Source organism: Syngnathus typhle, linkage group LG15 (genome assembly GCF_033458585.1).
Source record: "Syngnathus typhle isolate RoL2023-S1 ecotype Sweden linkage group LG15, RoL_Styp_1.0, whole genome shotgun sequence".
Taxonomy (NCBI): Eukaryota; Metazoa; Chordata; class Actinopteri; order Syngnathiformes; family Syngnathidae; genus Syngnathus; species Syngnathus typhle.
This window is the reverse complement of record NC_083752.1, coordinates 2,207,173-2,232,605: the sequence shown is the minus strand read 5'-3', so window position 1 is coordinate 2,232,605 and position 25,433 is coordinate 2,207,173. Positions and strand designations below refer to the sequence as shown.

The 25,433-nt window shown below is 41.9% G+C and overlaps 1 protein-coding gene and 1 long non-coding RNA gene across 4 annotated transcripts; both read left to right on the top strand.

The window, feature by feature from the left end:
* Positions 1–25,348, top strand: LOC133168205 (glucocorticoid receptor-like). 3 transcript variants are annotated; one of them, XM_061299595.1, is made up of 10 exons: positions 8–495; positions 1,409–2,573; positions 15,253–15,413; positions 16,297–16,323; positions 18,428–18,544; positions 19,477–19,746; positions 21,112–21,256; positions 21,378–21,508; positions 21,933–22,090; positions 22,160–25,348. In XM_061299595.1, exons 2-10 carry the CDS (start codon positions 1,417–1,419, stop codon positions 22,310–22,312), a joined length of 2,319 nt encoding a protein of 772 aa, XP_061155579.1. In that variant the 5' UTR covers positions 8–495; positions 1,409–1,416; the 3' UTR covers positions 22,313–25,348. The 3 variants fall into 3 exon arrangements, with proteins under 3 accessions (XP_061155581.1, XP_061155579.1, XP_061155580.1); XM_061299596.1 differs by lacking the exon at positions 8–495 and adding an exon at positions 595–913; XM_061299597.1 differs by lacking the exon at positions 16,297–16,323 and having other exon boundaries at positions 1–495.
* LOC133168245 (uncharacterized) lies at positions 7,094–10,189 on the top strand. The gene is made up of 2 exons (XR_009718172.1): positions 7,094–9,258; positions 9,421–10,189. It is a non-coding gene; the product is annotated as an uncharacterized LOC133168245 (long non-coding RNA).
* Positions 25,349–25,433: the final 85 nt, after the last annotated feature.

Below are 25,433 nucleotides of genomic sequence, written 5' to 3'. Positions count from 1 at the left end.
GGAAGTGCTTTTTCGCGTTTCGAGAATTGACGGGTCTCGATTGTGTCCGCCCTGCCTACCCCGGACTTGGCTGCAGAATGCGGCCGCGCTCCACACTCGCTCGCCCTTATATAACTTTAACGTGCGTGTCAAGCTCGGCGGTCACTTTACACGGGCCGACACTTTTAGAGGATCCGTCGGACTTACCTGTGGATTTCTTTTCCTTACCTCCTGCTTCTTAAACAGAGAAAAGTGGTGCGAGGTTTTTTAGTTTCGGATCTCCCCCTCGACCTTGTTTACTTTAGTTCAAATAGTTGCTACCAAGCAGGGAATATTTACTCGTGACTTGAGGACGAGCGTTTTTTTTTTTCCTTTTTTTTTTGCTTTTTCCCTGCAGGATTGTCTTTTATTTCACCTCTGCCTCTCTCCGACTTTGCGTCGCTCCTCGGTGTTTCTCACTGAGTTTTGACAGGTCATGACCTAAAACGGAGGTCTGCATCCCTCTCCAAACAGCAGGTAAGGAACACTCAGGAACGCAAGTCCACATCTCTCTAAAGAAAGAAAGATAAAAAATGTCACCTTGTAACATTGACTGCGTTGATTCGAGGTTTAAAAAGCAATAGGCGTGAGATGGGTGCAGTGGGGCCAGGCAGCCAACAGGTTGCACTAATGTTGCATAACAATGCAATGCAATGCAATGTAAGCGTGGAAAACCCAACATTTCCCATTGAAACATTCCCATCTGTGACGTACTTCTGCAAAATGCATTGCAACCGAGAGAGTAAAGGTAAAAGAGCAACGTCTAAGATAAAAAGACGTCATGCAAGACCGACGGTCTTTTGATTGGACGCTGCTCCTCATTGAGTCTGCAGCTCAGGTCCTAACCTGAAAAGAAGAGCTCAGAGCAGATTGCTATTACTCCAGCTGGCTCCCAGTGAGTTGATTTTAAAATTCTGTAAATGGTCCGTACATCTGAAAATGCATTTAACGTACAACTTAAAGTATGTGATATCATTTCAGGATAGGGTAGAGAGCCCACCCGAGATTCATGATTTCATTTTTAAAACAGCTCAGATCATGAGTGCGTGCTATTTGCGAAGCTGCCATGTTCCGGCGTGGGCGTAAGGGCAGGAAATGGCCTCTTTGATGCTATTGACATTTTTTCAATGCGGGGCACTTGTGGTAGTCAGAGTCCCCCTGCCTATGCAGTTAGTCTTCAAATCCATTTGAAATGTTCTTCTATGTTAACATTTTGAATTGTCAGGGCACCACAGTGCAGTTCTGTGGTTTGACTAAATAGGATCACCGCAATTGACTGATTTTTTTCCAAATAATTGAATCCATTCCATGCTGATCTTTACTCACACGAACAATCTCTCCTCCCTCTTTCTGCATCTATGCTGGGAATGACCCCCATTGGCGTGTCAAGATAGCAAAATGCATCAGGACGTCTTGAAGTGCAACGGTAATCGAGACGACTGCCTGACTTTCACGGAGTTGGGAAGCGGAGAATGTAGAGAGGCAGCCGACGCCGCCACCGGTTCCCTGCTCGGCACACTCCGCCCGACCGCCCCAAACGGGGGTGGAACCAAAGACCGCCGGGAGCCCGCCGGAAGCTTCTTCGACTCCCACCAGCAAAGTCAGTCCCTGTTTGAAGACACAAATGGCCAGAAAATGATCAGACTCGAAAAAGGGCAGCAGGATGTCGGTGCGTTTAGCATGGAGGACCAATTGGCGTTGCTGAGCCAGAATACTGGAGATCTGGACACGGGCTCCACATCTATCATCGACACCCCCATCTTGGGAAACCTCCCTCTGCCCGACCTTTTCCCCGCTCACATCAAACAGGAAGGAGACTTCTCCCTGGGTAAAGAATTGGGCTCTTATGGCGGACTTCCCTCCGCAACTTCCTGCAATTTGACAGGCGGCAGTCACCTTATTGAAGACAGCGAGCTTTGGAAAGACCTGGACCTTCCGGGATCTCTGCCAGAGATCAGCGACTTTGACTTGGATTCCGAAGTCGCTCAGTTAGATAACATCCTGTACGACGGCGGAAGACCTATCGGAGGTTTACCAAAAGCCACCCAAGTGCCCAATGACGGGAACTGTCACAATGCTAACGGCGGCCAGCAGCATCACGCCATGCTCCACCATCCTCACCAGCAGCATCACCTTCTGCCGCACCAGCTTCAGCACCAGCATCAGCAACCGCCGTCTCTTCTCTCAAGTGTGGTCATCAAGGAAGAGAAGGATCCCGGCCACTCTTTTGCCCACATTCATACTCCCGGCGTGGTCAAGCAGGAGAAGCAAGAGCCTCTCTTCTGCCAGTCGCAGTGTCTCCACGGAGGCATGAGTTCGGCTCATTTAGGAGCCCCGATGTCCTCGTCAATGAGCGTGGATGCGGCTGGCTACCCCTGCGGAACCAACGTGGGCCAACAACAGCGCAAGCCCTTTGGCGTGCACTCAAACGTGCCGGCATTGGGGGAGAGCTGGATGCGAGCCGACAGGTACGCAGAGGCCCCCGGGATTCAAAGGGCCAACGATGGGCTCTCCAACACGGCCATGTTGTCGACGTACCCGCTCAGCTTCTCTTGGTAGGTGACATTTTGCAGTTTTTTCTACTATGTCTCATCTGCTTTTGTCATCTTTAGCCTTGTCGATCTTGAGCTGCAGAAGTCCACCAAGATGATATATGACTTTTAAATCATTATGCAATCAGATCGAATTGGATACAATTTGCCAAGATACCATGTTAAAGGTGGTGTGCCAGGTTTTGCTAATAAAATGGCTAATAGCTAAATCTGGATTAGATATTGATATTGTGATCCTACATTTACCAGAGCTATAAATATACCAAATGTTTTCTGTGATGACATTTGATTTGACAGTGTACGCAAATCCTGGATCAGCGCTGGATTAAATTTGATTTCCACCGTAGGTCATACTAATTGGATAAAATTAGTGCTACGTGTGTTTGAATACACTCGTTTGGGTTTGATCACTTTTAAGGTTGCGGAGCCTGGATCGGTTCTGCATCAAATGTAGTTAGATCGGAGGTTAGGAATTCGATTGACCCACTTTACTTTGGTGAAACCTCAAGCGCCCTGCTGCTGAAGTCAATTTGAGAGCAGTCCGTCTAATCACGTGACTTCCCCGTAGGAAAGCGTGAGTGTGCGTTTGAGAAAGTGAAAGCGGCTTTAGCACAATGTCGCTTCAACACATGCTGCTCGTGCTATTTTTGTTATCGGTTTTCTTTTTTTACCCTTGGACGTGTCGACAAAGCAACCCTGACATGCGTTGAGCCAAAAGTTTCCAACCCGCCCATAAATCATCACGCTTGTAACATATGCCTTTGGCAATGTTCAGCTATCTAGTCTGTCTCCCTTTTTTGTTTTGTTTTACCCTAAACAAACATGAAAATGATGTTGTCACATTCTTACCGTAATTTTCGGACTATAAGTCGCACCGGAGTATAAGTCGCACCACCCATAAAATGCCCAAAAAAGTGAAAGAAAACATATATATATGTATATAAGTCGCTCCTGAGTATAAGTCGCCCCCCCCACCCAAACTATGGAAAAAAAAAACGCGACTTATAGTCCGGAAATTACGGTAGTTTGACTCAGTGTTGCTTATGTCGCCACTAATGGGGTCAGAGAATTCTCACAAGTCACTTTTATCAGTTAAAATGGCAGTTCTGACTATCGATTGCATCCATGTAGTTTGCGCTTTGACATACTGAAGTGACTAATTCATGATTTTCAATGACAAACTTGAATTCATCAGAAAAATGGATTAAAATTGACACTTTAACTGCACAGCTGTTTTTTTTGGGGGTTTTTTTGCTTACAACCAATTAATACAATTCGCATTGACTTATTCAATGAACTTTGTTGTGAGGGTGTGGTTTTTAACCGCCTGTAGTTTTTTTTAAAAATGTCATCAGTTTCGGTTGGAGTCACGCCACACGTGTCACCCCAGAGGAAGCGGCTGGTCGGTGCATTTCCAACGTCCTGCGGGAAAGTGGCTCACTTACCTCAACCGTGGAAATCGCTCGGCCCCTCTGTGCGACCTGATGACTGCGTGCAAGTTAAAAGAGTCAAATCTATTTGGCACTTTTAAGAGCGCTGAAGGTCAGCTGCTTTGAGGTCCACGTGGGGACCAATTGATGTCATATTGCAAGGTTGCCTTTGCGAACGAGTGGAAAGCTGAGCAGAGGGTTCGTGTTTTTCAAGTGAGGGATTGTTGCATCTGTGACTTTCAACCGCGAGGTCAACAAGTTTGTCAGCTTGAAATGAGTTCGATTTATAGCCTTGGGCCATAGATATGATAGTGTGTCCGCGTGTGTCTGACTGACACGTGGGATGATCCCCTATGGTATGTTTGCTATAGCGCCTCATTGGCTTTACAGTTTGGAGCATATCTCACTCAATACAGCCTGGACTGGTCGCCACAATTGACACCTACAGCAAGGACTGATTCAGAAAGTGAATTAAAGATGCAAACCTATTGCTGATATTTTCTTGAAATCAGTTCAGTTGTATTTAACTTTGAAGTTGATTACATTTGCATTTATTATTTTAGATCAGACTGTTTTTAAAGGTTTGATTTTGAGTGCAGTTTTTTTTTTTATTGTCTTAAATTGAAGCACAGTGTTAATGTTTATAATGTGCTCGTTGCTATCATATGAATTGACTTTTTAGGGCCTTTTTTGGTCTGACTGCAACTAGTGCGTTTTTACGCGTCTCTCTTGGACTATATTAAAAAAGAAAAGTCTCTACCAAACTCTTGATGAATCAATTCATTAAGTGACTAAATAAATAATTGGTTACATAAGTGAATAGGTGCACATATCAGGTTTTCAATAAAAATCTGCCTTGCAGGGCTTTTCTTTAAATCAACATTGACAGAAGCATTTTAATATACAAAGTCCTCGTTCTGTTTTTTGCTGTTTTGCTGATAATCGACAAAATGCCAAATATGGGCCCAGCTAATCGATAATCGCTCCATCACTACAAATGCATCCATCTTAGTAATATATTTCATGCACGTCCTGGCGGTGGATGTAATTGGCATTCATCCCAATTAGTTGTCTGACCTTTCCACTGAGTGTCGTTTGCGTCCGTTAATAATTACTAGCTCCTCTGCATTTGAATTTTGACCACTGGGGTGAACGTTAACAGAGCGAAAGTGTTTGTATTGGCTAGATTAACTCGAAAAGTCAGCGTCGACCTCATCCCTTTGACATCATTTGCTCCCATAAATTGAAGTTGGCGGGCCGCACGTGCGTGGTCACGGGAAGCCGCGCGATAGCTGAGGGCCTTGCGCCGCCGCTCGGTTAATAATTCAACCCGGGCCAAGGTTGCGGTCCGTGCGCAGGCAAACGTTTAAGAGGCTGCTCAGTCTTGCACCTTATGTAACCGCGACAAGCTACGACAGCCGGGTGGGGGGGGGGGGGGGGGGGGGGAACAACCACTTGCCTCATCTCCTGTTGGTCAACACAAGGCTAATGAGATTCAGTGCGGGCCGAGGCTTTGTGAAGCTTCCAGGTCAGGGGTGTCAAACTTATTTTTGTCACGGGCCGCATCATAGTCATGGTTTCCTTCAAAGGGCCATTGAATTTGCCAACCCAATTAAATGTCTGAATGTCTCAAATTATGTATAGTGTACGGTACTCAACAAACTAGCGAATGACTAGATGAAGAACTAGTTTTCAAAACAGAGACTAAGAAAAACTGTTAACATATTTTAAACAAATGAATGGTAATAACAATATATCTATTTTTTAAAAGTGAAAATAATTAGTCATTTTAATATTGACATATGAATTTGATGTACAATTTGTCTTCGCGGGACACATAAAATAATGTGGCGGGCCGTATCTGGCCCCCGGGCCTTGAGTTTGACACTCGTGTTCCAGGTGACCTACTTTTCCTTCTGGGTCAACTCTATTAAAACCGACAATTCAACTTGGCCCGTTTGATAAGCAATCGGTTGCACTGTCACTGTATGCAAGGCATCTGGTTTGTGCTTTTAAAACCTGTCTGGAATCTTTAGGAAGCCCTTCAGAGTTATTTCTTCTCGGTACAACAAAAGCAGCTATTATTCGTCTAGTATCTATTTGATGCTGGAAGATGTAGCACCTCGTTTTAGGGAGTTCATTGTTGACGTTGTTACGCAAATGTGCTCCAGACTAGTTTTTTGTTTTCTTTCATATGATTGGCTGACAATCTGGCATCGACATGGCAACATGACTCACCTCGGTGTCAAAACTTCAGAACATTCCCAGACAGCAGGGAGATCATTTAATTTGATTGGACTCGAGGATTAAACCATTGTAAATGAAATGATCCGATAAAAACGTGCACGTGATAAAGACAAATGGTCTTGAATGTTTCTTTTCAATTGAATCCGATATTTAATACAACGTGACATGCGTTTTCTTTCGGCCTTGCATTGATTCAAGGTGAAATCATTTAATCTGCCGCTTTGTTGACTCACTTTTCAGTCTGTCATGCGGTCATTGTCTAAAATAGCAAGCTCCCGTGTCTGCGCCTAGACTATTCTCATCACGGCTACCGCCAAGGCTTGGCTACTATTTTTAAACACACTCAAGCTTGCGATGAAAATATTTAAGTCGCCAGTTCTCGCTGGTTAATCTGTGCCACTGATAGAAATTTCTGATATAGCTTAACAGTATTTTAGTTTTGACTTTTTTTTTTTTGTTTAATATATTTTTAGATTTTAGATTAAGATTAAGATTTTTTATTTTATTTTATTTTATTTTATGCAGAATGAAACACAAGTACCTACTTGCAGGTTAAAAATAGTTAGCAATCAGTCACTTTTACCGTCTGTTACTTTGTGTTAAACCTGCTGAACAGGTTCACCCATTTCCGATGATAAATAACCCGGCCGACAGTTCAGCTCCTCCGCATATTTGTCAGTTAAGCCTGTGTCACTCACTTCACGTGATGAGAAGGATGATAAAGTGAAACAAGATCGGTGTGACTGGCACACACTCTGAAGTGGGACACAGGCAAAGCCTTGCAACTCTGAAAGGAACCATGCCACTTTTAATATAGGTAGATGATTTTTTTTCTCACACATTTGAAAGAAATGATTTGGTCCTCTCCCAATGGCTCTTGTATTTGAAGGCATGCCCTTTATTCTATTACTATTAAAAGCATCTGTCCTGAAAAAAAACATTTATTATTGAGTTTGTCATGCCACAGGGTTGAGCAAAAAAAAATGCTGCCAGAATTGAAAGAAGCTTGTTTGTCTTGAAGAAAAAAAAATCAAATAATAATAAAAGGCTCTGGTTCCCTTGACCGAATTTACAAATCATTGTTTTGTGAAATATGAAAAGAGAAAGTAATCAAGCCACAGATATGATTGCATTATTATTGATTGAAAAATCTAATCCAATATTAAATCCCAATTGCAAAATTGAGAGCAAAAAGACTGTTTTAGAATGATTCAGTCCTAGTCTTTAATCATTGGAACGCTTTCATATATACAGCATGTGAAAATATTGTTAGCGGTTACAATACATGCCTTATTGAGAATTGACATTCTTGTCGCCGAGAATGTCTCTGATCTGTAAGTATCCAAAACCACAATATGTAATCATATAGTCAAGTCAATAGCGCTCAGCGTCATAAAAGTTCCATTTTCTTGTCCTTTTTTTTATTTGCTAGTGAATGCCATTAGATTGTGAAGCCGTGTGTTTATTGAGGTCAATAAAACTAGATCACTGATAACAATCAAATGTGAAATGTGCATTCTATTCAAGATAAGCTTTCAGAGTAACTAGGCCACAATTCAGTCAGAGCAAAGTCTCTGTCTATATTTGCCCACGTCATTTATGTTTACAGCAATAAAAGTCTCCGTCTCAACCGACTGTACTTTTCCATCACCCCCGTCTTTTCTTGCTTCTGTATTTCTTTTCTTTTTTAATTAACCATCTTTTCCTCTGTGTTGTCATTTCTTGACATCTTGTGCAAGGGTCACCTTTGTTTATGTTCTCTTTTTTTCCTGACTCACTGGTTACTGTTTTACCACAGCAGACCAAAAAAACAATCCAAGTTTAACAGCCCCCCTTTTTTTTTGCCATTGACCTGACTTTCTGTACAGTATGACATTTCTTTGTGGTCTCAAGCTTACTCATTAGTCACACAAGTGTTGTTCGAAGGTTTATAATTACCATAACATTGGTGCTCATTTCCTTCCGCATTATAATATCAGTACTGGGAAATGCACTAACAAAAGAAATTCCCTAAAATCATGGTACTGACCAATGTTACACTAAATTATGTCGACATGCTGCTCCACGACACGTGAAATATGAATAGAATAATTCTAATAATGAAACTCAACTATGAGTCACTTTCAAATTCGTTGCTTTGTGACGAACGTCATGCCGGCTCATCTGCCGCACACTCATGGCAACAAGACTGGTGCAGTACCGTCCGGACTCGCTGCTTGTAATGTTTGATCTTCCTCTCGGCCGCTGCATGCTGGTTTTAATGAATTACAGCAAGCACTCGAGCGTTTCCCAGCTGAACTCTTTCCTTTCTTCCATCTCCTCACACTCAGACAACTAACCTGTTCATTTTAGCCCGCATTGTTATTAAGCAAAGGGGGAAAAAAAAAAAATCATTTAGAAAAGCAATTTGCCTGAGAATGAAATGTTGTTAGGTGCGTCATGATTGTTGTCAATCAGCACAAATGGTGATTCATCGACATACATAGGTATCCGTAATTGTCAGGGCTACTGTTAAATCATACGCTACCCATTTTGTTTTGAGCAGCATGGTTTAGATTTAAAAAAATAATAATAATAAATAAATACCAGTGCTACTTATCAGAAATGATTGCTATAGGTCGACGCTAATCTGTGTGTTCCAAAAATCTCAATGCAGCTCTGCTTACCTATTGACTTTTGTTTTTTTTCTCCCAAAAAGCCATCATTTGAAAGTGGCTCTAGATTTTCACCCAGCTAGCTGATCAGTTAATGGCTGCAAATGCTTTGTGTGTGTGTGTGTGTTATTATGTAAATGAGCCCCACGGTTATATAACAGCCAGACAAAATTGCTGATCCCCGTCTGTTCTTGAATTAGACTGGCTCAACCTGCAGATCAAGAACTTTCCCATATTCCCTTACTTACAGCGAGGTGGATCGCAGCAGCAGCAACATAAATAACAGTGCGAGAGTGCGACAAGCTCGCTTAGTCACGTTGTTCCCTCAGCGCCGTTGCTATGGAGCTGAACTCCAAGGTCAGTTATATTCACCATTTCCAGAAAGGGCGATGCAATCGGAAATGAAGTGAGCATCATACCATCTGAGATGGGAGAGTGACAGATGATGGTATTTTCATCCTTGGAAACAAGAAAAGACCTTAAGAGCCAACAAAAGATGTTTTCATTTCTCTTTTATAGATGTTGGCCGAACATGGAAGAGTCATCAATAGTGGCACCTATTTGGATGCTGGACGATATCAACGAGAAATAACAATAGGACCTTCCGATTTAATTGATTCCGTCATTCAGCCCTGGAATGGAAATGATGAAAAAATAACAATCGAGCATTTTTGTCGTATTCTCCAGTCGCATATGAATGCTTGGCCTTGTTTACCGTTGACAGCGTGAACTTGTCGACCAGAGGATGGAAAGTCGGGAAGGTTACCTCGTCTCCCTCTCTGACTGGCGTAAACTCGTTGCTTTACGGTGAAACGATTGTTGAACTTTCACGAGGCGAAGATAATGATAATTGTTTTGTTTCCCGCCATCCGATGTTTTTCTGCGATGACTCCAAGGATAATTGACCCCCGTCATGAATCGAACTAAGCCATGCTTGTTGTTTTCCTCTAAAATAGGAATGAAACTGGCACATTGGAGCACATCTGGTCAGACATATTTTGAACATTTGTATTTTCTCCCATATCCTTTTGTAAATCATGTCGTTCCTCCTCGAGAAGTGAATCGATGTGCCTCAAGTCGCTGGACGAGATAAGAGACTGTGAAAGACGTTTTCTCTGAGAGTTAATGATTGGCTGATTTACATTTTATCAAGAGTGTGTGTGTGTGTGTGTGTGTGTGTGGTTAGTACAAATAGCATTTGTCTCATATGGACTCTAATTAGAAAGCGTCGTTTTCTTCTTCGGTGGATCACGTTGCACGGCTTCTGAATAAATTAAGTGTTGTTTAACTGTTTGTTTTGTTTTCATGCACTTGGACTTTGATTGGCAAGAAAAAAAAAAAAAGAACTCCCACAGCACGCTTGCTTTTCAGCCTGTATCGACACGACCGACCTAGATTTTGCTTCCTGCTTTTTCGGCCCAAGCCATCACATGGCCCTGATTTGATTTGGCCCTATTTTATTTTTGTTTCGTTTGAAATTGAACAAAATTATTGTTGGTTTTAAAAGGCCTCTAATCAAATGTTCTTAAAATATCCCGAGAGATTCTGTCCAATTTGCACCAAATTTGAGCCTTGGCAATTTGAGTCTCATCCTGTGCCTTGCAAAACATCAACTGACAAGCAAAAAAAAAAAAGCGCATTTATTTTTCTCCTTTTCTAATTATTGTTAGATGAGTGCCCTAAATTGATGAGCTGCGAGCGTGCTTTGTGTTAATTTATGTACAGTCGGTAATGGTGGGAGGATGTTAATGCCGCTGTCCATTAGTCAGCCGTCGCCAGCACTCTAATGCCGACGTTTGTTTCAGTACTCCCACTCGCTTATATGCGGGTTTTGTTTTCCACCCTCACAGTCAGACCCAAAAGTTTAGTCAGTCTCATTTATACTGCTCTGCCTTACTTTCAGTATAAGCTGCATGTGTCCATTATCACGTCCTGCTCCTCATACTGACATCGAAACTTTTGATCGACCCCTGTCCTCACTTGCTGCTATTTATTGCTTATAGTGCAATAAATTCTAGCATTCCTTATCACTCCCTTTTTGTTTTGTGTGCATCACATGGTCGGTAGCTAGTTATGCATTTATATTCATTTGCTTCATATAATAGTAGGCACAGTCACTGTTTAATATGGCTGTCAAGTTTTAGATTCCTTATAAAATAACAGTAAATGCAAAAATGACAAATTTTATATTTATAATGCATGAACCTTTTTCACTTTTATTTCTTGCCCCAAAGAAACAGAAATGTGTGAGCGAGGTTGGTTGAGAGAGGTTGCTTAGTGAAAACTAAATGAAAGCCAATAACGACGCGAGGGGAAATGGATTCTGTGCGCCTCGGGTCTTGGCCATCCGTCTGATTTAAAAGACTCAATGTGTCAGCAGCAAATTGGATCTGCGGGGGGAAAGTGAAGGTTCCCGGCGACACGTATATAGATGCCCGTACACACAATTTCAAGTGTGTTAATATACTTACATATACACATACTTGTATACATATGTGCATAATACACTTAGTATACACGAAAACACAGACACACAATGAACTATGCACAGTATGTGACTCATAATGAAATTCAATTTTCAAGCAACACAAATCAAACTGATGCTTTTATTGAGTTAAAAAAAAAGCTCAAATAAAGGGATTGAGTTGTCCTTTGTGGTCTCTCTCCATCATGTGATTCATTTGTCTATATTTCAAAACCCTGCATGGGGTTTAATCATGTGGCTTCAAGCTGGCCCAAAAAGTACCTGTCTAAGATCTTTGCTCAGATCTTTGAACTACAGGAAGGAGATATTGGTTATTCCCTCTGGGTGGTTCACACGGAACACTGCCTGTTTTTGTCCCACTCTTCACTTTCTTTCCCTGAATCCACAAAAACGTTTTTGGTTTTGCAGAAATTCGTTTTTCTTCCCTAGAGGCTTAGGATATATATCTATGCACGTGAGTTGGTTTTTTTGTTTTGTTTTTTTTGGTCAAAGTGATTGATAGGCCTCATCAGCACGAGCATACTGCCTGGATTTAAGAATCTGTCTGATTGCCTGCTAAAAATTAATTTTAAAAGAGGGCCTGGCTGTGATGCGTCTTTGAGTGTCCTTGTTAAAGGTTTCATAACGTCTTAGCTCGAAGAAAAAAAAAAGAAACATTTACCTGGCTGAAAAAGAAAAGCTGAATCACAGCAAGTGTGAAAGGCTCATAACGTATCAAGGACGTTTTTTTTCCTCCGCTATCAGGCCCACCACACACCCAAACAGTAATCTGCCAAAAGCAACTGAACTAGTCCATTATGAACTAATTGTGAGATGGTTAATATCCTAACATTTCATGTTTGTAGACTGGCATTTGAAATTGCACATTGTGTTGTCACCATGCCCTGCAAAGAGCTCCGGCGTTGTCATGGCAGTCTTACAAAGCCACTGAGATTCATTCGAACCAGCATTACCACATATTGCAACTTTAACGAGTCACGTTACAATGGACCCGCTACTCCGGGTGAGCGCTTCCGAAGAATTCCGAAGGTGTCGCGTCACGGGAAGACAAAGAGAGAAAAAGCTCGATGATGCCGAATGATCATCGGAGTGACAACACTCGGATGATAGGAACCATTGGGCCTTAGGGGGTTGGTTGGAGAGCGGTCGTATAGCATCTTGACAAGATGAAGGTATCGTCATAAGATCACATGAAGGCCCTCTGAAACAAGGCGAGCTTTATCTCAGTGGCCTTCCACCCTCAACTCAACATTATATCTATACACAGAAAGCAAGCACGCCGAGTGTGCTCGTCCCCGGGTAGGTGAGTTGGATAATCCCATGAATCGCCTGACCCCCATGCACAGCGCCGCCGATACACTAAAAAGCGTGGGAGGAGGGAGCGCTAATATTATTACGTAACGGTGGCAGATGGGGTAAGCGAGGGGAGGTGGTGGGGAGGGAGCGCTGAGACTGTCGTGATGCACAAAGAGGAAGTGAGAGGAGGCAACGAAAGAAAAAGTGAAAAGAGTACAGTAAAATAGCTAAAGTTGCATATTGGATCCAAAGAGCTCAGACACACTCATGCACTCGGTGTTGCAATGAAGCCCATCGGCGAAAGAGCTCGTCATGGATAGAGGAAATACAATGATTGCGTTCACTTCCTGTCATATATCCTGATTAGAACGGCATCCGCGCTTGTTATAAAGCCAATCCATTGCAGCAGTTTTCTTTCATCCCCAATCCCATTAAGATCCATTGCATTTGCATGAATTTTTATCACTGGCACGACCAGCTAATCAGTCGGAAGCTAACGTGAAGTGGTAGCGTAGCCTCCTACATCTGCTACATCCTTTGTTGCAAAGAGATTCAAAAAAGATGAAACGCATTTGAGTCCCGAGCATATTTTGCACGGATGACGTGATCAAACTTGATATTGTTTATTTTGCATGAGTCTCGCGAGGCGTCTCCTTTTTTACCGTACTGATTACGACGAGAGTGTTGTTTATTCGACTTTGCCGTGCTGTTTGATTTCATCTGACATAGCTTTCATTCCAAAGGCCGAGCGCCCGAAAGTCTTTGCACAGCCTCTCCATTGACGTGGAAAGAAAGTAAACAAGGTGCAGCATGGACAATATATGTTATGTTTGTCAGGTGCTGTCAAATCTCTATAGCGTGTCACAGGTCAAATCCCCGTTGTTTGGCTTAATTTGCGATATCGATTCATGTACTGTTCCTAGTGAGGCATGGATGACTTAAAAAAGGTCACGACGAGATACAGTAAATGAGTAATGGTCGGTCAGACAGTGTCGATTTTAAGGAACACCCTGTATTTTATGTCCCCTTAAATGTCACGGTGAACTGAAGCCAATCCCTTCTGACTTCTTGCAGAGTATCCTTTGGACTGGTCACCAGTCACTTGGAGGGCAGTGCTGTGACAAAACAATACTGGTGGATGAGTTTGTGTTTGACCCCCGCAATGCAACATCGTGTTCCTGCTTGTGTTCAAATTGCTTATACTGTAATGAAACGAATGGAAGATCCATATTCTGGTTAACTTGACATGCTTGCTCTTGCATCTCTGTTATGCAAGGGTCACACTCTTCATTCCAGACTCCAGGAATGAGTTTCCTGCTCACCACGGACCGCACCCCCAACCCACCCATCATCTGTTTACACCATCTTAACAGCAGTTGTATATTGTCAGAGTCCTGGCAAGAGAATCATCCTTTCCTTGTGTGCGCTAAGAGAGATCCAGCCAAGTTGGCCGCTAACTCAGCCGCAGTTAACTTACTTAACTGGTCCTGCGCCAAGGCGTAACACTTGGGCACTTTCTTTAGCCGCGCTCCGTTTGACATAAGCCGGTGCCTTCCTTCCGAGTTCTGGCCAGTGTCAGTTTCGTCCCCGGGCGCGCGTGTGAATATTTATGCATACTGGCACTATGTACATGAATAATGGAATAAGAAAGTCAGCGGGGACCAACCTGCTGCATAGGAGAGTATGAAGTGGATCAGTAGCAAGGCCTGCATGTAAAATCATGTTCTGGATCATTACCAATTTCAGAAGGTACAGAACATTCCCATTAGAGTTGTAAAAAAAAAATTTGCTTGCATCGCGATGAATGTTTGACATTGATGTATTGCCTAGCGTCAATCTTACCGGGTATGTTGGCACTGAACCCAGTCGGCTAAATACGTATAGTCGGGTTGTAATAGCGGCTGAAGTGCTAGTTTGGGAGGCTTTGCAAGAGATTTAGTTTCACATCTGCCGGGTTTTTTTTGTTTTTTTTTTTTAATGTACCAGAAAAAAAAGGAGTCAAATTTATCTTTGTGTATCTTTGCTGACAGGAACAGGAACTTTCAGTTTGTCTTGTTTGCTAGCAAATAAAGGTTGTGCGATTCCTAATCAAACTGTTCCAAAGTTTGTCTTGCAGGTTTGACTGTTTTCTTTCGAATCAAATAAAATTAATAAAAATAAATAAAAATAAAACTCAAAACTGCATCTGGCCCTGCAAGGATATCATTTCCTATGATTTGTTAATGTGTTTTTTTTGGAAGCGTTTCACTCCAAAAATGTCGAATTACGACTTGCTTGTTCTGAAAAGAATCAAGATAAATGGATGATATTTTCAGAACGGTTCAGTTCAACGGTTTTACCTTTAACGGCGTAGAAGAACCTTTTTTGCTACTTTTTAAAAGACAAGCTCAATCTGAGAAATTGCAGCACAGTCGAGATGTTTATTGGTTTTCCCTTCACGTTCACCATCCGTGTCTCTTAGCAACTCCGCCGTAACATCAGCCTGTCTTGAATTTGTCACAGTCACACATGCCAGATTTCCGTACATTGATGCAAATATAAATACATATTCTCCCCGGTTTGCTTTCTAGCTCAACACCCAGAACAGGAGCAGAGTCCAACAGTTCTCCATCCAAAGCCAACGGACAGAGCCACAAAGTGTGTTTGGTGTGTTCGGATGAAGCCTCCGGATGCCACTACGGGGTGGTGACGTGCGGCAGCTGCAAGGTTTTCTTCAAGAGGGCCGTGGAAGGTTGGTCTTTCTCTTCAACTGCCCACTCCTGCCTCGTTTCCACCGAGCGCTACAGTGGGGTTGCTGAATTTGTTGATCAATTTCTTGTTGATCAATGTGACAAAAGCTAATCATGGGTGACCTAGATTTAGCGTCTGGCGAACTTAACCGTAGCGCCTGGTGGAAAGGTGGATTTAGCCGTATCGTTGGGCCCCGGCCTTTTCCCACAGATTGGTGGTCGGTGACCCCCGTTGCTTGTGACCTCCCTTAGCCTCTGTGATGCAAAGCCCCCCCCCCCCCCCCCCTTCCCCTGACTGCACAAACATCACATACTTTTTGCATAGCTTGTGGCTTTCGACAATAGTTCTGGCCTATTTTTTCGCATGACTACATGTTTTCACTCTTTTCTTTGCCGTATGACTCATCGGTTTTTTGGGATTCACAGAAACATGCTCGCAAGGCTCACACATCGACCTTTAACATCCAAGAGCGACTTTACACGTAATAAGTAAAACAATTGTCAGAAAAAATTAAATGTAAGAAGCAAATTATGACTCTTATAGTAAGTAAGATCGCTTAGACTTTTTTAAAGCCCTCCGATAACCATAACTTATATTGAAAAGGACAAAACGCTTTCAAATTAAACCTGATGATTGCGATATGTCTAACCCCCACATGTACAACCTTAACAAAATCAAAACAAGTTGTGATAACTGGGCCTCTGTACCCTCTTTTGTGTGTGTGTGATGTATTGCAATTCAAAATTGAAAGGTTGGACAATTTTTATTTTTCAGAAAAATGTTACATCTGTTATATTTTTTTTCTTTTTCTCCCACCCCCTCACATCCTTCCTCAAACAACCACCTGCCCTCTCCATTTTCTGGTCCTTTCCTCAATGGCGAAGGATGGAGAGCACGACAAAAGAGTGATGGTAAATAAATGCAACTTTTACCAATAATAATGCTAATCATTCCGGTGGATGATTCTGATGATTTGTCGCCCCCCCCCCCCCCCCAGCCCATGTTTTGTACCTTTGCTTACAAACACGCTCAGCCACTTCTCCTCACACTGCATGAAAATGTGGATTCAAGCCTTTTGCTAATGGAGCGCTTTATTGGTATTGCTGGGATTAACGAGGTGCGCCTTAGCATAAGCACACAGTGTACTGCTTAAGTAATTGAACTATGTTCAACGTGCTCGGTAAAGTTGATTTGTGTATCTAATTGAGATTCTAATTCACCACCACCCGAGTGTGAATGTGTGAGCGCCTGAATAATGTAGCTGACGTCTTTGAGTGTCCAGAAAAGCGCTCTATATATGATTATGATTTAATTGCATTGTAAATTCATGCCATACAATTATTCTGCTGATTGTCTCGATTCCATATGATGATCTCTAATCAAGCCTCAAGCAGAGAAAGAGATGACAATATTTTTTTGGGTACCACAAATCATATTTATCATGTGATTTCAAGCAAATATGACTTTTTTTTTTATTTTATTCCACACCTTCCTTTTAATCGACAAATCATTTACTATGCCCATTTCCAAACCTTCCTTTTAATCAACAAACCATTGACTATGCCCGTCAATTATTCACATAATCTGCAAAGGAATTTGTTGCATTGCATATACCGTAATTTCCGGACTATAAATCACGTTTTTCTTTCATAGTTTGGGTGGGGGGACGACTTATACTCAGGAGCGACTTATATACATATATATGGGGTTTTTTTTCACTTTTTTTGGGCAATTTATGGCTGGTGCGACTTATACTCCGGTGCGACTTATAGTACGAAAATTACGGTATCATATTATTTATTTTTGAATGTACTTCCATTCGGTTCCAATTTTTTTTCTATATTGCCCATACCGTTGTGTTTTCCCACGATCGCTGAGAAATAAATGATACAAGCAGCTGCTGGCGCTTGAGCCTTCTCATTATACTCCAGGGTTAAAAGTTACCCACTGTCAGTGAGCAAGCAGCAAATATGACTTGGCATCTGCTGTCACTTGTGACACCACCAATTTCTGTTTTACATCGTCGTTTGCTGCAATTCGATTTCTGGCAGTCGATTGCGGACTGATTCAAACTGCTGGACCTTTCTTTTTTTTTTTTAAACCTGCCGCTGTTCCACCTGCTCGCGTTCTCAACAACACTTCATTGTGCCAATGACGTCACTCTTGGATTGTCTGTCGCTGAAGCAGACAGAACTCAAACTCACACAAGGCCGCGCAATGTAACAGCAACTATGCATTGGATTTCAACATCAACGTTTATTATTTTAGCTAAAAGGACACGGCATCGCTAATCCTCAATCTACACTGCTTTTTTTTTTTCCCTGCAAACTGTTGTTGTAACGTCCTCATGTGGATTATTCTGTACGAGTAGTTTAGATAATATCATACTACGTATGACCTTTATTCCCTTTGAGGCAAATCTATTTAAGAGGATTAAAATAGGCCCGCGTGATAACTTAAAGTATGCAACATACTTTTGGAACAGCTTATAGCGAGTGGCTCAGTAACGTTACCTTTTGAATGACCGTGAAAAAAAATTAATAATAATTATCTGGTCGATTAATTGTGTCTTGGGTCACATTTGAACTTTTTCCTTGCTGTTCCTCTGGGCAGCCCATATGAACTAAAAGTCATTTTTATGTATCAAAAGGCTTAAGTCGGCTTTCGTGTTTCTAGGCAAGCAGTTTCCATGGCTCCTTGTCAGACAACGCGTCACTTGATCTATAAAAGTAAACATGTTCAACCTCTAAATGTCACGCTTGGAGCGTTTTGTTGTCAAATTAGTACACGTCAATTGTGCAAATGGAGAGGGAGGGTCCGTGTTCCGCCAGTTTGAGAAGGAACAACCTTCGAATGTGGAATGTGCATGTCTGATTGTTAGCTTTTATGTCTTATCACGAATCGTGTTCAGACTTGAACTTGTCTTCTGTGACGTTGCTGAGCTTAATCCTTCCCTTGCCCTCTTTTGCTAATGTCTTTCTTTTTCTCCCGTTTTTGTTTTTCTTTTTGAAACAGGTCAGCACAACTACTTGTGCGCAGGCAGAAACGACTGCATCATCGATAAGATCCGCAGGAAAAATTGTCCAGCCTGCCGCTTCCGCAAATGCCTTCAGGCTGGGATGAATCTGGAAGGTAAACATTTATAATTTGGGAGAGGATTTTTAAATTACGTATATATGTATTTTTCTTTTCATCGTACATTGAACATTGTTTTTCATTTGAATGGAGTTAATGTCCTTCACCATGAATGTTAAATAATAACTTCATTGGAAACTATTTCATCTAAAATTTTATGGACCAACACATTTCACAGATATGTTGTTGGTAAGACACCTGGGAAGTGTTTTATTTTATGGAAATGATCTTCAGACCGTTGTCCACATTTTTCCGCTTGAGTAACATGATCCCGTGCACCTCAACCCACATTCACAATGTTAGCGCACAAAGTGGCGGTAATAAGACCCGGCCGAATCGAAAATAACACGGCTCCAGTTTGTGGACTCGAAAGCAGACGACAAATTGGCTTAGCACAAAGACCTGATTTTCGACCAGACCGTTTCTGTCCAAAGGTCACCGCCTCTCGCGCTAAACCGCTAAAGCTCACCAATCAATATCTTATGAGTGCATTTGATTCCATGCCAGAAAACAAAGATCTGATTGATTTAAATAATGCTGCTGACTTCACTAATGCCTAGAATTGATGATGTCACTTTATGTCAAAAGTTAGAGAACACGAAGAAAAGCAAATACATGAGACATAGGGGCAAAAATACAAAGTCTGCAGTAGATATCCATAGAAGCCTGAGATTCTGTTGAGAATTGAAAATAATCATCAATGCAGTGTCTGTGTGAGGCAAGGAAGGAAGTCTAAGAGGAATTTGATGGACACCACTGTTGCCATAGTAACCTTGGAAGAGGGAGGAGATGGAATAAAAATAGCGAGAGAGCATGGAAGCGTGTCCGGGGTGTACTGTAGATGTGTGCCCAAGCCCGCCATAAAGATCATCCGACATGCGTGGGTTGAATCTCCATTTATACTGACCCATCTTCTCATGCCCCACCAGCGAGGAAGAACAAGAAGCTAAAGAGGAGAGAGCAGCAGAGCCTCAGAGTGGCGGAGCCCGCCCCCGCCATGCCCGTGGCGGTCATCCCCACCTGCATGCCCCAGTTGGTGCCCGCCATGCTGTCGGTGCTCAAGGCCATCGAGCCCGAGATCATCTACTCGGGCTACGACGTGACGCTGCCCGACACGTCCTCGCGCCTCATGAGCACGCTCAACAAGCTGGGCGGGCAGCAGGTCATCTCCGCCGTCAAGTGGGCCAAGTCGCTGCCAGGTAATGAGAGGCCGCTCCGGCCGGGCCTCGCTCGCCTTCTCGTCTGCAGTCTGGCTTGTAATTAACGCCGGCGGGTGGAAATGGGAGCCAAGTCTGGGCAGAAAACAATGAAAACGTTTTTTTGTGTGCGAGCGACTTTCTTTCTTCCTCTCTCTCCCCGCCTTTCTGCCTGCCGAGCATTTACGTCATCAGGGGTCCAGTAGTCCTGTTGCATGACTTTTGCAATTCCCCCCCCCTAAAATTGGTTCATTCAATTATTTTTCAATTAAAACAAAACGCTATTTCAGACACTTTTAGTATGATGCCCATTTTGGTTTTAAAACATTGAATAAATTATTTTAATATTTGATCAAATGTGCAGTTTTAGTGTATAGTTTAGTTTAATCTCTTTTATTTAGCAATTGGAATTTTTTTTATAATTCAAATGTTTTTATCTCATGAATGATCAGTTCATTGGTTTATTGTGAAAAGAACAAATAACCAAAAACATTGGAAATCAAATACACCTAAATCATTATAATATAAACATTTGAAATATAAAAAAAATTCTGCATATTTTTTTTTGAAATGATGTTTATGCCTCACCTCACCTGCAAAGAGAAGCGCTAGCATTTGGCGAAAGGATGGATGAACGTGATTGAGCCAAATCAAACCGTCGGCACTGTCGGCACTCGAGGCGACACCTAATGATCGGCACTTCACACTTGAGCTCATCATGTTAAATGGCGAAGAGGCATTAATGAGGCCGAGATAAGGTTCATTTTGTCTTCTGCTACAGTAGCAGCAAAAGCTGACAGTGTTCAAGGTGTGCGAGTACAATATGATCACATTCCATTATTCTACACATCGTTTATTCGTTGCGTGACATTCGCAAGAAGGACATCACGTAAGTCATGAGGTGCACAAAAAAGACGGTCAGGGGAAGAAGGAGTTAAAGGCCGAAAGACGACAAGGAGCCGTGGCAAATCGAAAGTGCTGCTTTTGCCGTGCGCTGATCATGAGAAAGCAGCCACATGACCTGCTAATCGCTGAAAGTATTCTCTTGAGGATTTGTTCCTTTTGATTGCTAATGCTGCTCCACAATAGCCACAGTTCACATTTCTCTCGCTTTAAAAGAAAAAAAAATGATGAAAACGTAACATGAGCTTTTTTTTTTTTTTTTGCTTCTTGTTTCCTTGACTTTTTATTGTCTGTCTGTGTGTGTGTGCACGTTACAATTTTTTAAATGATATTGTCTAATAATGAATCAGATGAATCCGATAAAAAAAAAAAAAACATGCTTTATATGATGTGAAAAATATCAGTGTTCAAAATTCCGCTGTTGTTGTAATGAAACTCATGCCGAGTCACTTTTGTCCTCCGCAGGCTTTCGTAACTTGCACCTGGATGACCAGATGACATTGCTGCAGTGTTCGTGGCTCTTCCTCATGTCCTTCAGTCTGGGCTGGAGGTCGTACCAGCAGTGCAACGGGAGGATGCTCTGCTTCGCCCCCGACCTCGTCATCAACCAGTGCGTATTGTTTGCTCTCTATTTATCTATTCATGCAACTTTTATGCATACTTGGGTATGGCTGGATGATAATCCCCACTGTTGCAGCATTACCATGTGACCTGGTCTTGCTTTTCCTCAGAGACCGCATGAAGCTCCCCTACATGACAGAGCAATGCGAGCAGATGATGAAGATCTGCACGGAGTTTGTGCGGCTGGACGTTTCCTACGACGAGTACCTGTGTATGAAAGTCCTGCTGCTGCTCAGCACAGGTAATTACGTTGATCGTAACGTTGATCTTAAATAGGCAAAGTAAAGATGCATATGATGGATGAACAGAAGAAGCTCACTGGGAATGTTTGGCAAGCTAACAGTTATGTCTACGGCGAATTCAAAGCTATTTCCAACTGCTCCCCGAAGGCAGGCCTTACCTGTTCGTTCTGCGAGGAGACATGTTTGTGTTGACTGGTAGTTCATTAGCATAATCAAACATCGGCACAAGATTCCCATGGGGGGCTTAGAAGCTCCTGCAAATGCTCACATTTTATAGAATGGATTTTGAAAGATGGAAAAAGTAATTGCTTGTCAGAGACCGTGGAAACAAGACACAGGTTTTAAAGCACGTATTTAATATTATAGTAAGCCGTTGTGGCATTTTGCAAAGTTTTTTTTTTCTACTTTGCTATGTGCGTCCAGTGCCTAAAGACGGGCTGAAGAGTCAGGCGGTGTTCGATGAGATCCGCATGACGTACATTAAGGAGCTGGGGAAAGCCATCGTCAAGCGAGAGGAGAACACCAGCCAGAACTGGCAACGCTTCTACCAGCTCACTAAGCTACTGGACTCCATGCAGGGGGTGAGCACACACACACACACACACAATTTTGGTGAAGAGAATATCGATATATTATCTTTTTTTTTGTAGATGGTAGAGGACCTCCTTCAGATTTGCTTCTTCACGTTCATGAACAAGACGCTGAGTGTGGAGTTCCCCGAGATGCTGACGGAGATCATCACCAACCAGATACCAAAAATCAAAGACGGCAGCGTCAAGCAGCTGCTCTTTCATCAGAAGTGAGAATGGTCGGGTGTCCAGCCATGCCTTAAAACGCTCCCCACCGATCGCCCCCTCCCTCCGCACCGACTCGCCACTTTATCCAGCGCCACATCCTCGCTCAGGTTTGGCTTCTGAATTTGAATCTTTAGAGGAAATGTATCTTTTGCTCCCTCCTCTCAATTTGGTGGTTACACCCATTCACATCCCGATCACGCTGTCAATCATCCACCGCTGACCTTCGGAATGTAATGTTGAATGAAATATCTTTCTTATATGTATATGTGATAGTATACCTGAGCTGCTTTCGGCTTGTAACAAGCGACAAAACTCAGCACCTAAAAAAAAAAAAAAAATCTCAGCGACTGAAAAAAATATCTATATATATTTTCCTCTTGTTGTATTGCACACACTTGCGCTTTTAAGTCCATTTAGCAACAGTACGTACAAGTGAGAAGGGAAATCAGTGCCTTTCAGCTCAAATTCATAGCTGTTCAATCTGAGTGGGATTTTTTTTTCGTGGGGGGGTATTTTGTTTTTACATGCTCAACTTTGCCCTCAACATTTCGCAGCATGAAAACATTCTTGAGTGAGAAGAAAAAAAAATAAAAAATCATGTACACAATCAGTTTTGGAAAAGTTTGCCATGTTGTAATCTCACTGAAAAAGTTTCCAAATTCCAAGAATGAAGTCATAAATTTAGAGGGAATAATTACATAACAGTGATGTATTGTTTCTCCCATTTGATGAGCTATGTACATTTTTGTTTGAAATTCTTATTCACGAATGTGGAATCAACATTTATCTCTATTTGATAGTGTCACAGGAAGTGACTGAACCCTTTAATCATTTACAAGGCATCATGACACAAGAGACCATTTTAAAAGAAAAGAGAGATTTATATGTAGATATAATATATAAAATATTTTTTCTTTTGTAAGATGTTTTGAAAAAAAAAAAAAGTCACAAAGTTCTATTCTTTGCTCCGCTATTTTCAAATGAGATGCAAAATCATATTGAAAGAGAAAAGAAAAAAAAAGCTCAGGCTCGGTCACTGGTGCTAAAAGTCACAGGAGGTTTGACATAGGTGGCTTCTATTGGTTTGTGTTTTTCTTTTCTTTTTTTCTCCTATGGCCTTGTGTGCGAATGTGTTGAGTGTGCGTGATGCTCCAAATGTGACCGTTTTGCTGCAGGGTGCTCATATACTATGAGATTCTCACAAGTACACCAGCTTCAATGTACTGAATATGAGCTATTATAATAACATGCAGGTAACATTAAATATGGTTGCTTTTAGAGATGGCTTTTAAACTTACAACTTTATACTGCTCCCATACGCACTATATCCACATCATTCATAAGAGTGCCTGTCAAACAGTGATGGATAATGTCTTTTGTTTTTACAACACAATCTAGAATTGATTTTTATTATTGGGCTCGGAAAGAGTTAACAGTGCAGTAGGGGGTGTTGCCATAGTGACCTCATCCTTAGGGCTAACGGCACAGCAGGCTTCAGGCGCACACACACACACACAGAGAAGTACTTGTTTTTCCGTGCTCAACAACCAGCCGCGTCTAGTAAGTGTACAAAAATACGTGGTGCAGTGCAGACAGCTTCAAATTGTGCAAAACGCCTTGTTTGTTGTTTATTTTAAATAACGTGTTGACTCCAGTCGTTATTAGAGGGAAAATCACGCTTCTTTCATCATGTGGTGCCTTTGAGACAAAAATAAAAATAGATTTATTAGAAGTTAACCCGTTTTTACACGCTGAATTTAGCTGAAAGGTGTGTGGGACATGCCAAAATGTATGTCTAGCTAATAAAAAAAAAAAAAAAGAGACATTTGGAAACTGTTTACCACTTAAAAGACAATGTCAAAGGAACTTCATAGTGCTATTGACCCATAATAGACTTCAGTTATGCTATTCTTCGTATTCAAGTTAACTGCTGAGCCCACTTTCATTTAAACTCTGTTGCTAACCAAAACAGCAGCATATAAAACGCCCCTACCCTCTACTTGCCAAAATGCGCTAAGCTTTAACATATATGCATATCATATCTACTAAACAAAATGGGAGACAGAGAGCCATAAAAAAAAAAAAAAAAAAAGAAACAATTCCAAATCAGGAGAGAAAGAATATTTTTCAATATAGCCGAGTAGTCAAGATGTTCTCTCGCTGTTGTCGGTTTGTGCTAAAAGGTAAACGTGGTGATGATGAGCTGTTCAACATGTCTGTCTTGTGAAGTCAATGTCAGGTTTGGAAGGGGGGGGGGGTGGTGGTTTGAAAGGCGTTTTGTGGAGCATCGGTGAGGTGAGATTTTGCGTCCAAAGCTGAAGAGCCAACAATTAAAGATAACAAGTATTCAGTTTCCGTAATTTTCGGACTATAAGTCGCACCGGAGTATAAGTCACACCAGCCATAAAATGCCCAAAAAAGTGGAAAAAAAAACCATATATATGTATATAAGTCGCTCCTGAGTATAAGTCACCTCCCCACCCAAACTATGGAAAAAAACGCGACTTATAGTCCGAAAATTACGGTACATTTTAAGTAGCACTTATTTTGAAAGGCATCTTTTTTTTCTTGGAACCGTCCCGGCTTTGGATCGCTAATGATGCGAGGACATAGTGGTCACTTTATAACATCCCCCCCCCCCCCCCCCCATAAAAAAAGGCAAAAAAATAAAACCGAATGTAAATCGACCGGAGCCAGACGAATCGCTCGTAGCGGTCGATAAGAGTCTATTTTGTATAAAGTATCATCTTTAACGATTTTAAGGGCCGATCAATTTTCGCTGGTGTGTATGGCGTATTGCTTTGTTCGTATTTCAGTGCAATGTAAAAATACAAACAATGTACAATATTTGTTTGAGTGGGAGGAGGTGGAAAAAAGTTTCTGATATGACTTGTGTATTACTTACACCCGCTCTGTAGTCAGTGTCGATATTTTCACCTCTTTGATTCCATGTTGAATTCTCTGTGTTGTTATTTGGTTGACTGGCAGGAAGTGATTTGACTTCAGACCAATTATACAATAAAGTCAACAGTTTTTTTCCAATCCTATAGCTCTTTGTTTCTGTCTAAAACCTGCAGAAAAGAGTGAATATTGAATATTTAAATGTTTTAAATTTCACACATTGGAA

Coding starts and splice junctions, on each gene's coding strand:
- LOC133168205 (XM_061299595.1), top strand. CDS start 1,417: ATGCATCAGGACGTCTTGAAGTGCAACGGTAATCGAGACGACTGCCTG. Junction 16,324..18,427: donor AGCACGACAAAAGAGTGATG/GTAAATAAATGC, acceptor TTTTTGAAACAG/GTCAGCACAACTACTTGTGC. Junction 18,545..19,476: donor GGCTGGGATGAATCTGGAAG/GTAAACATTTAT, acceptor ATGCCCCACCAG/CGAGGAAGAACAAGAAGCTA.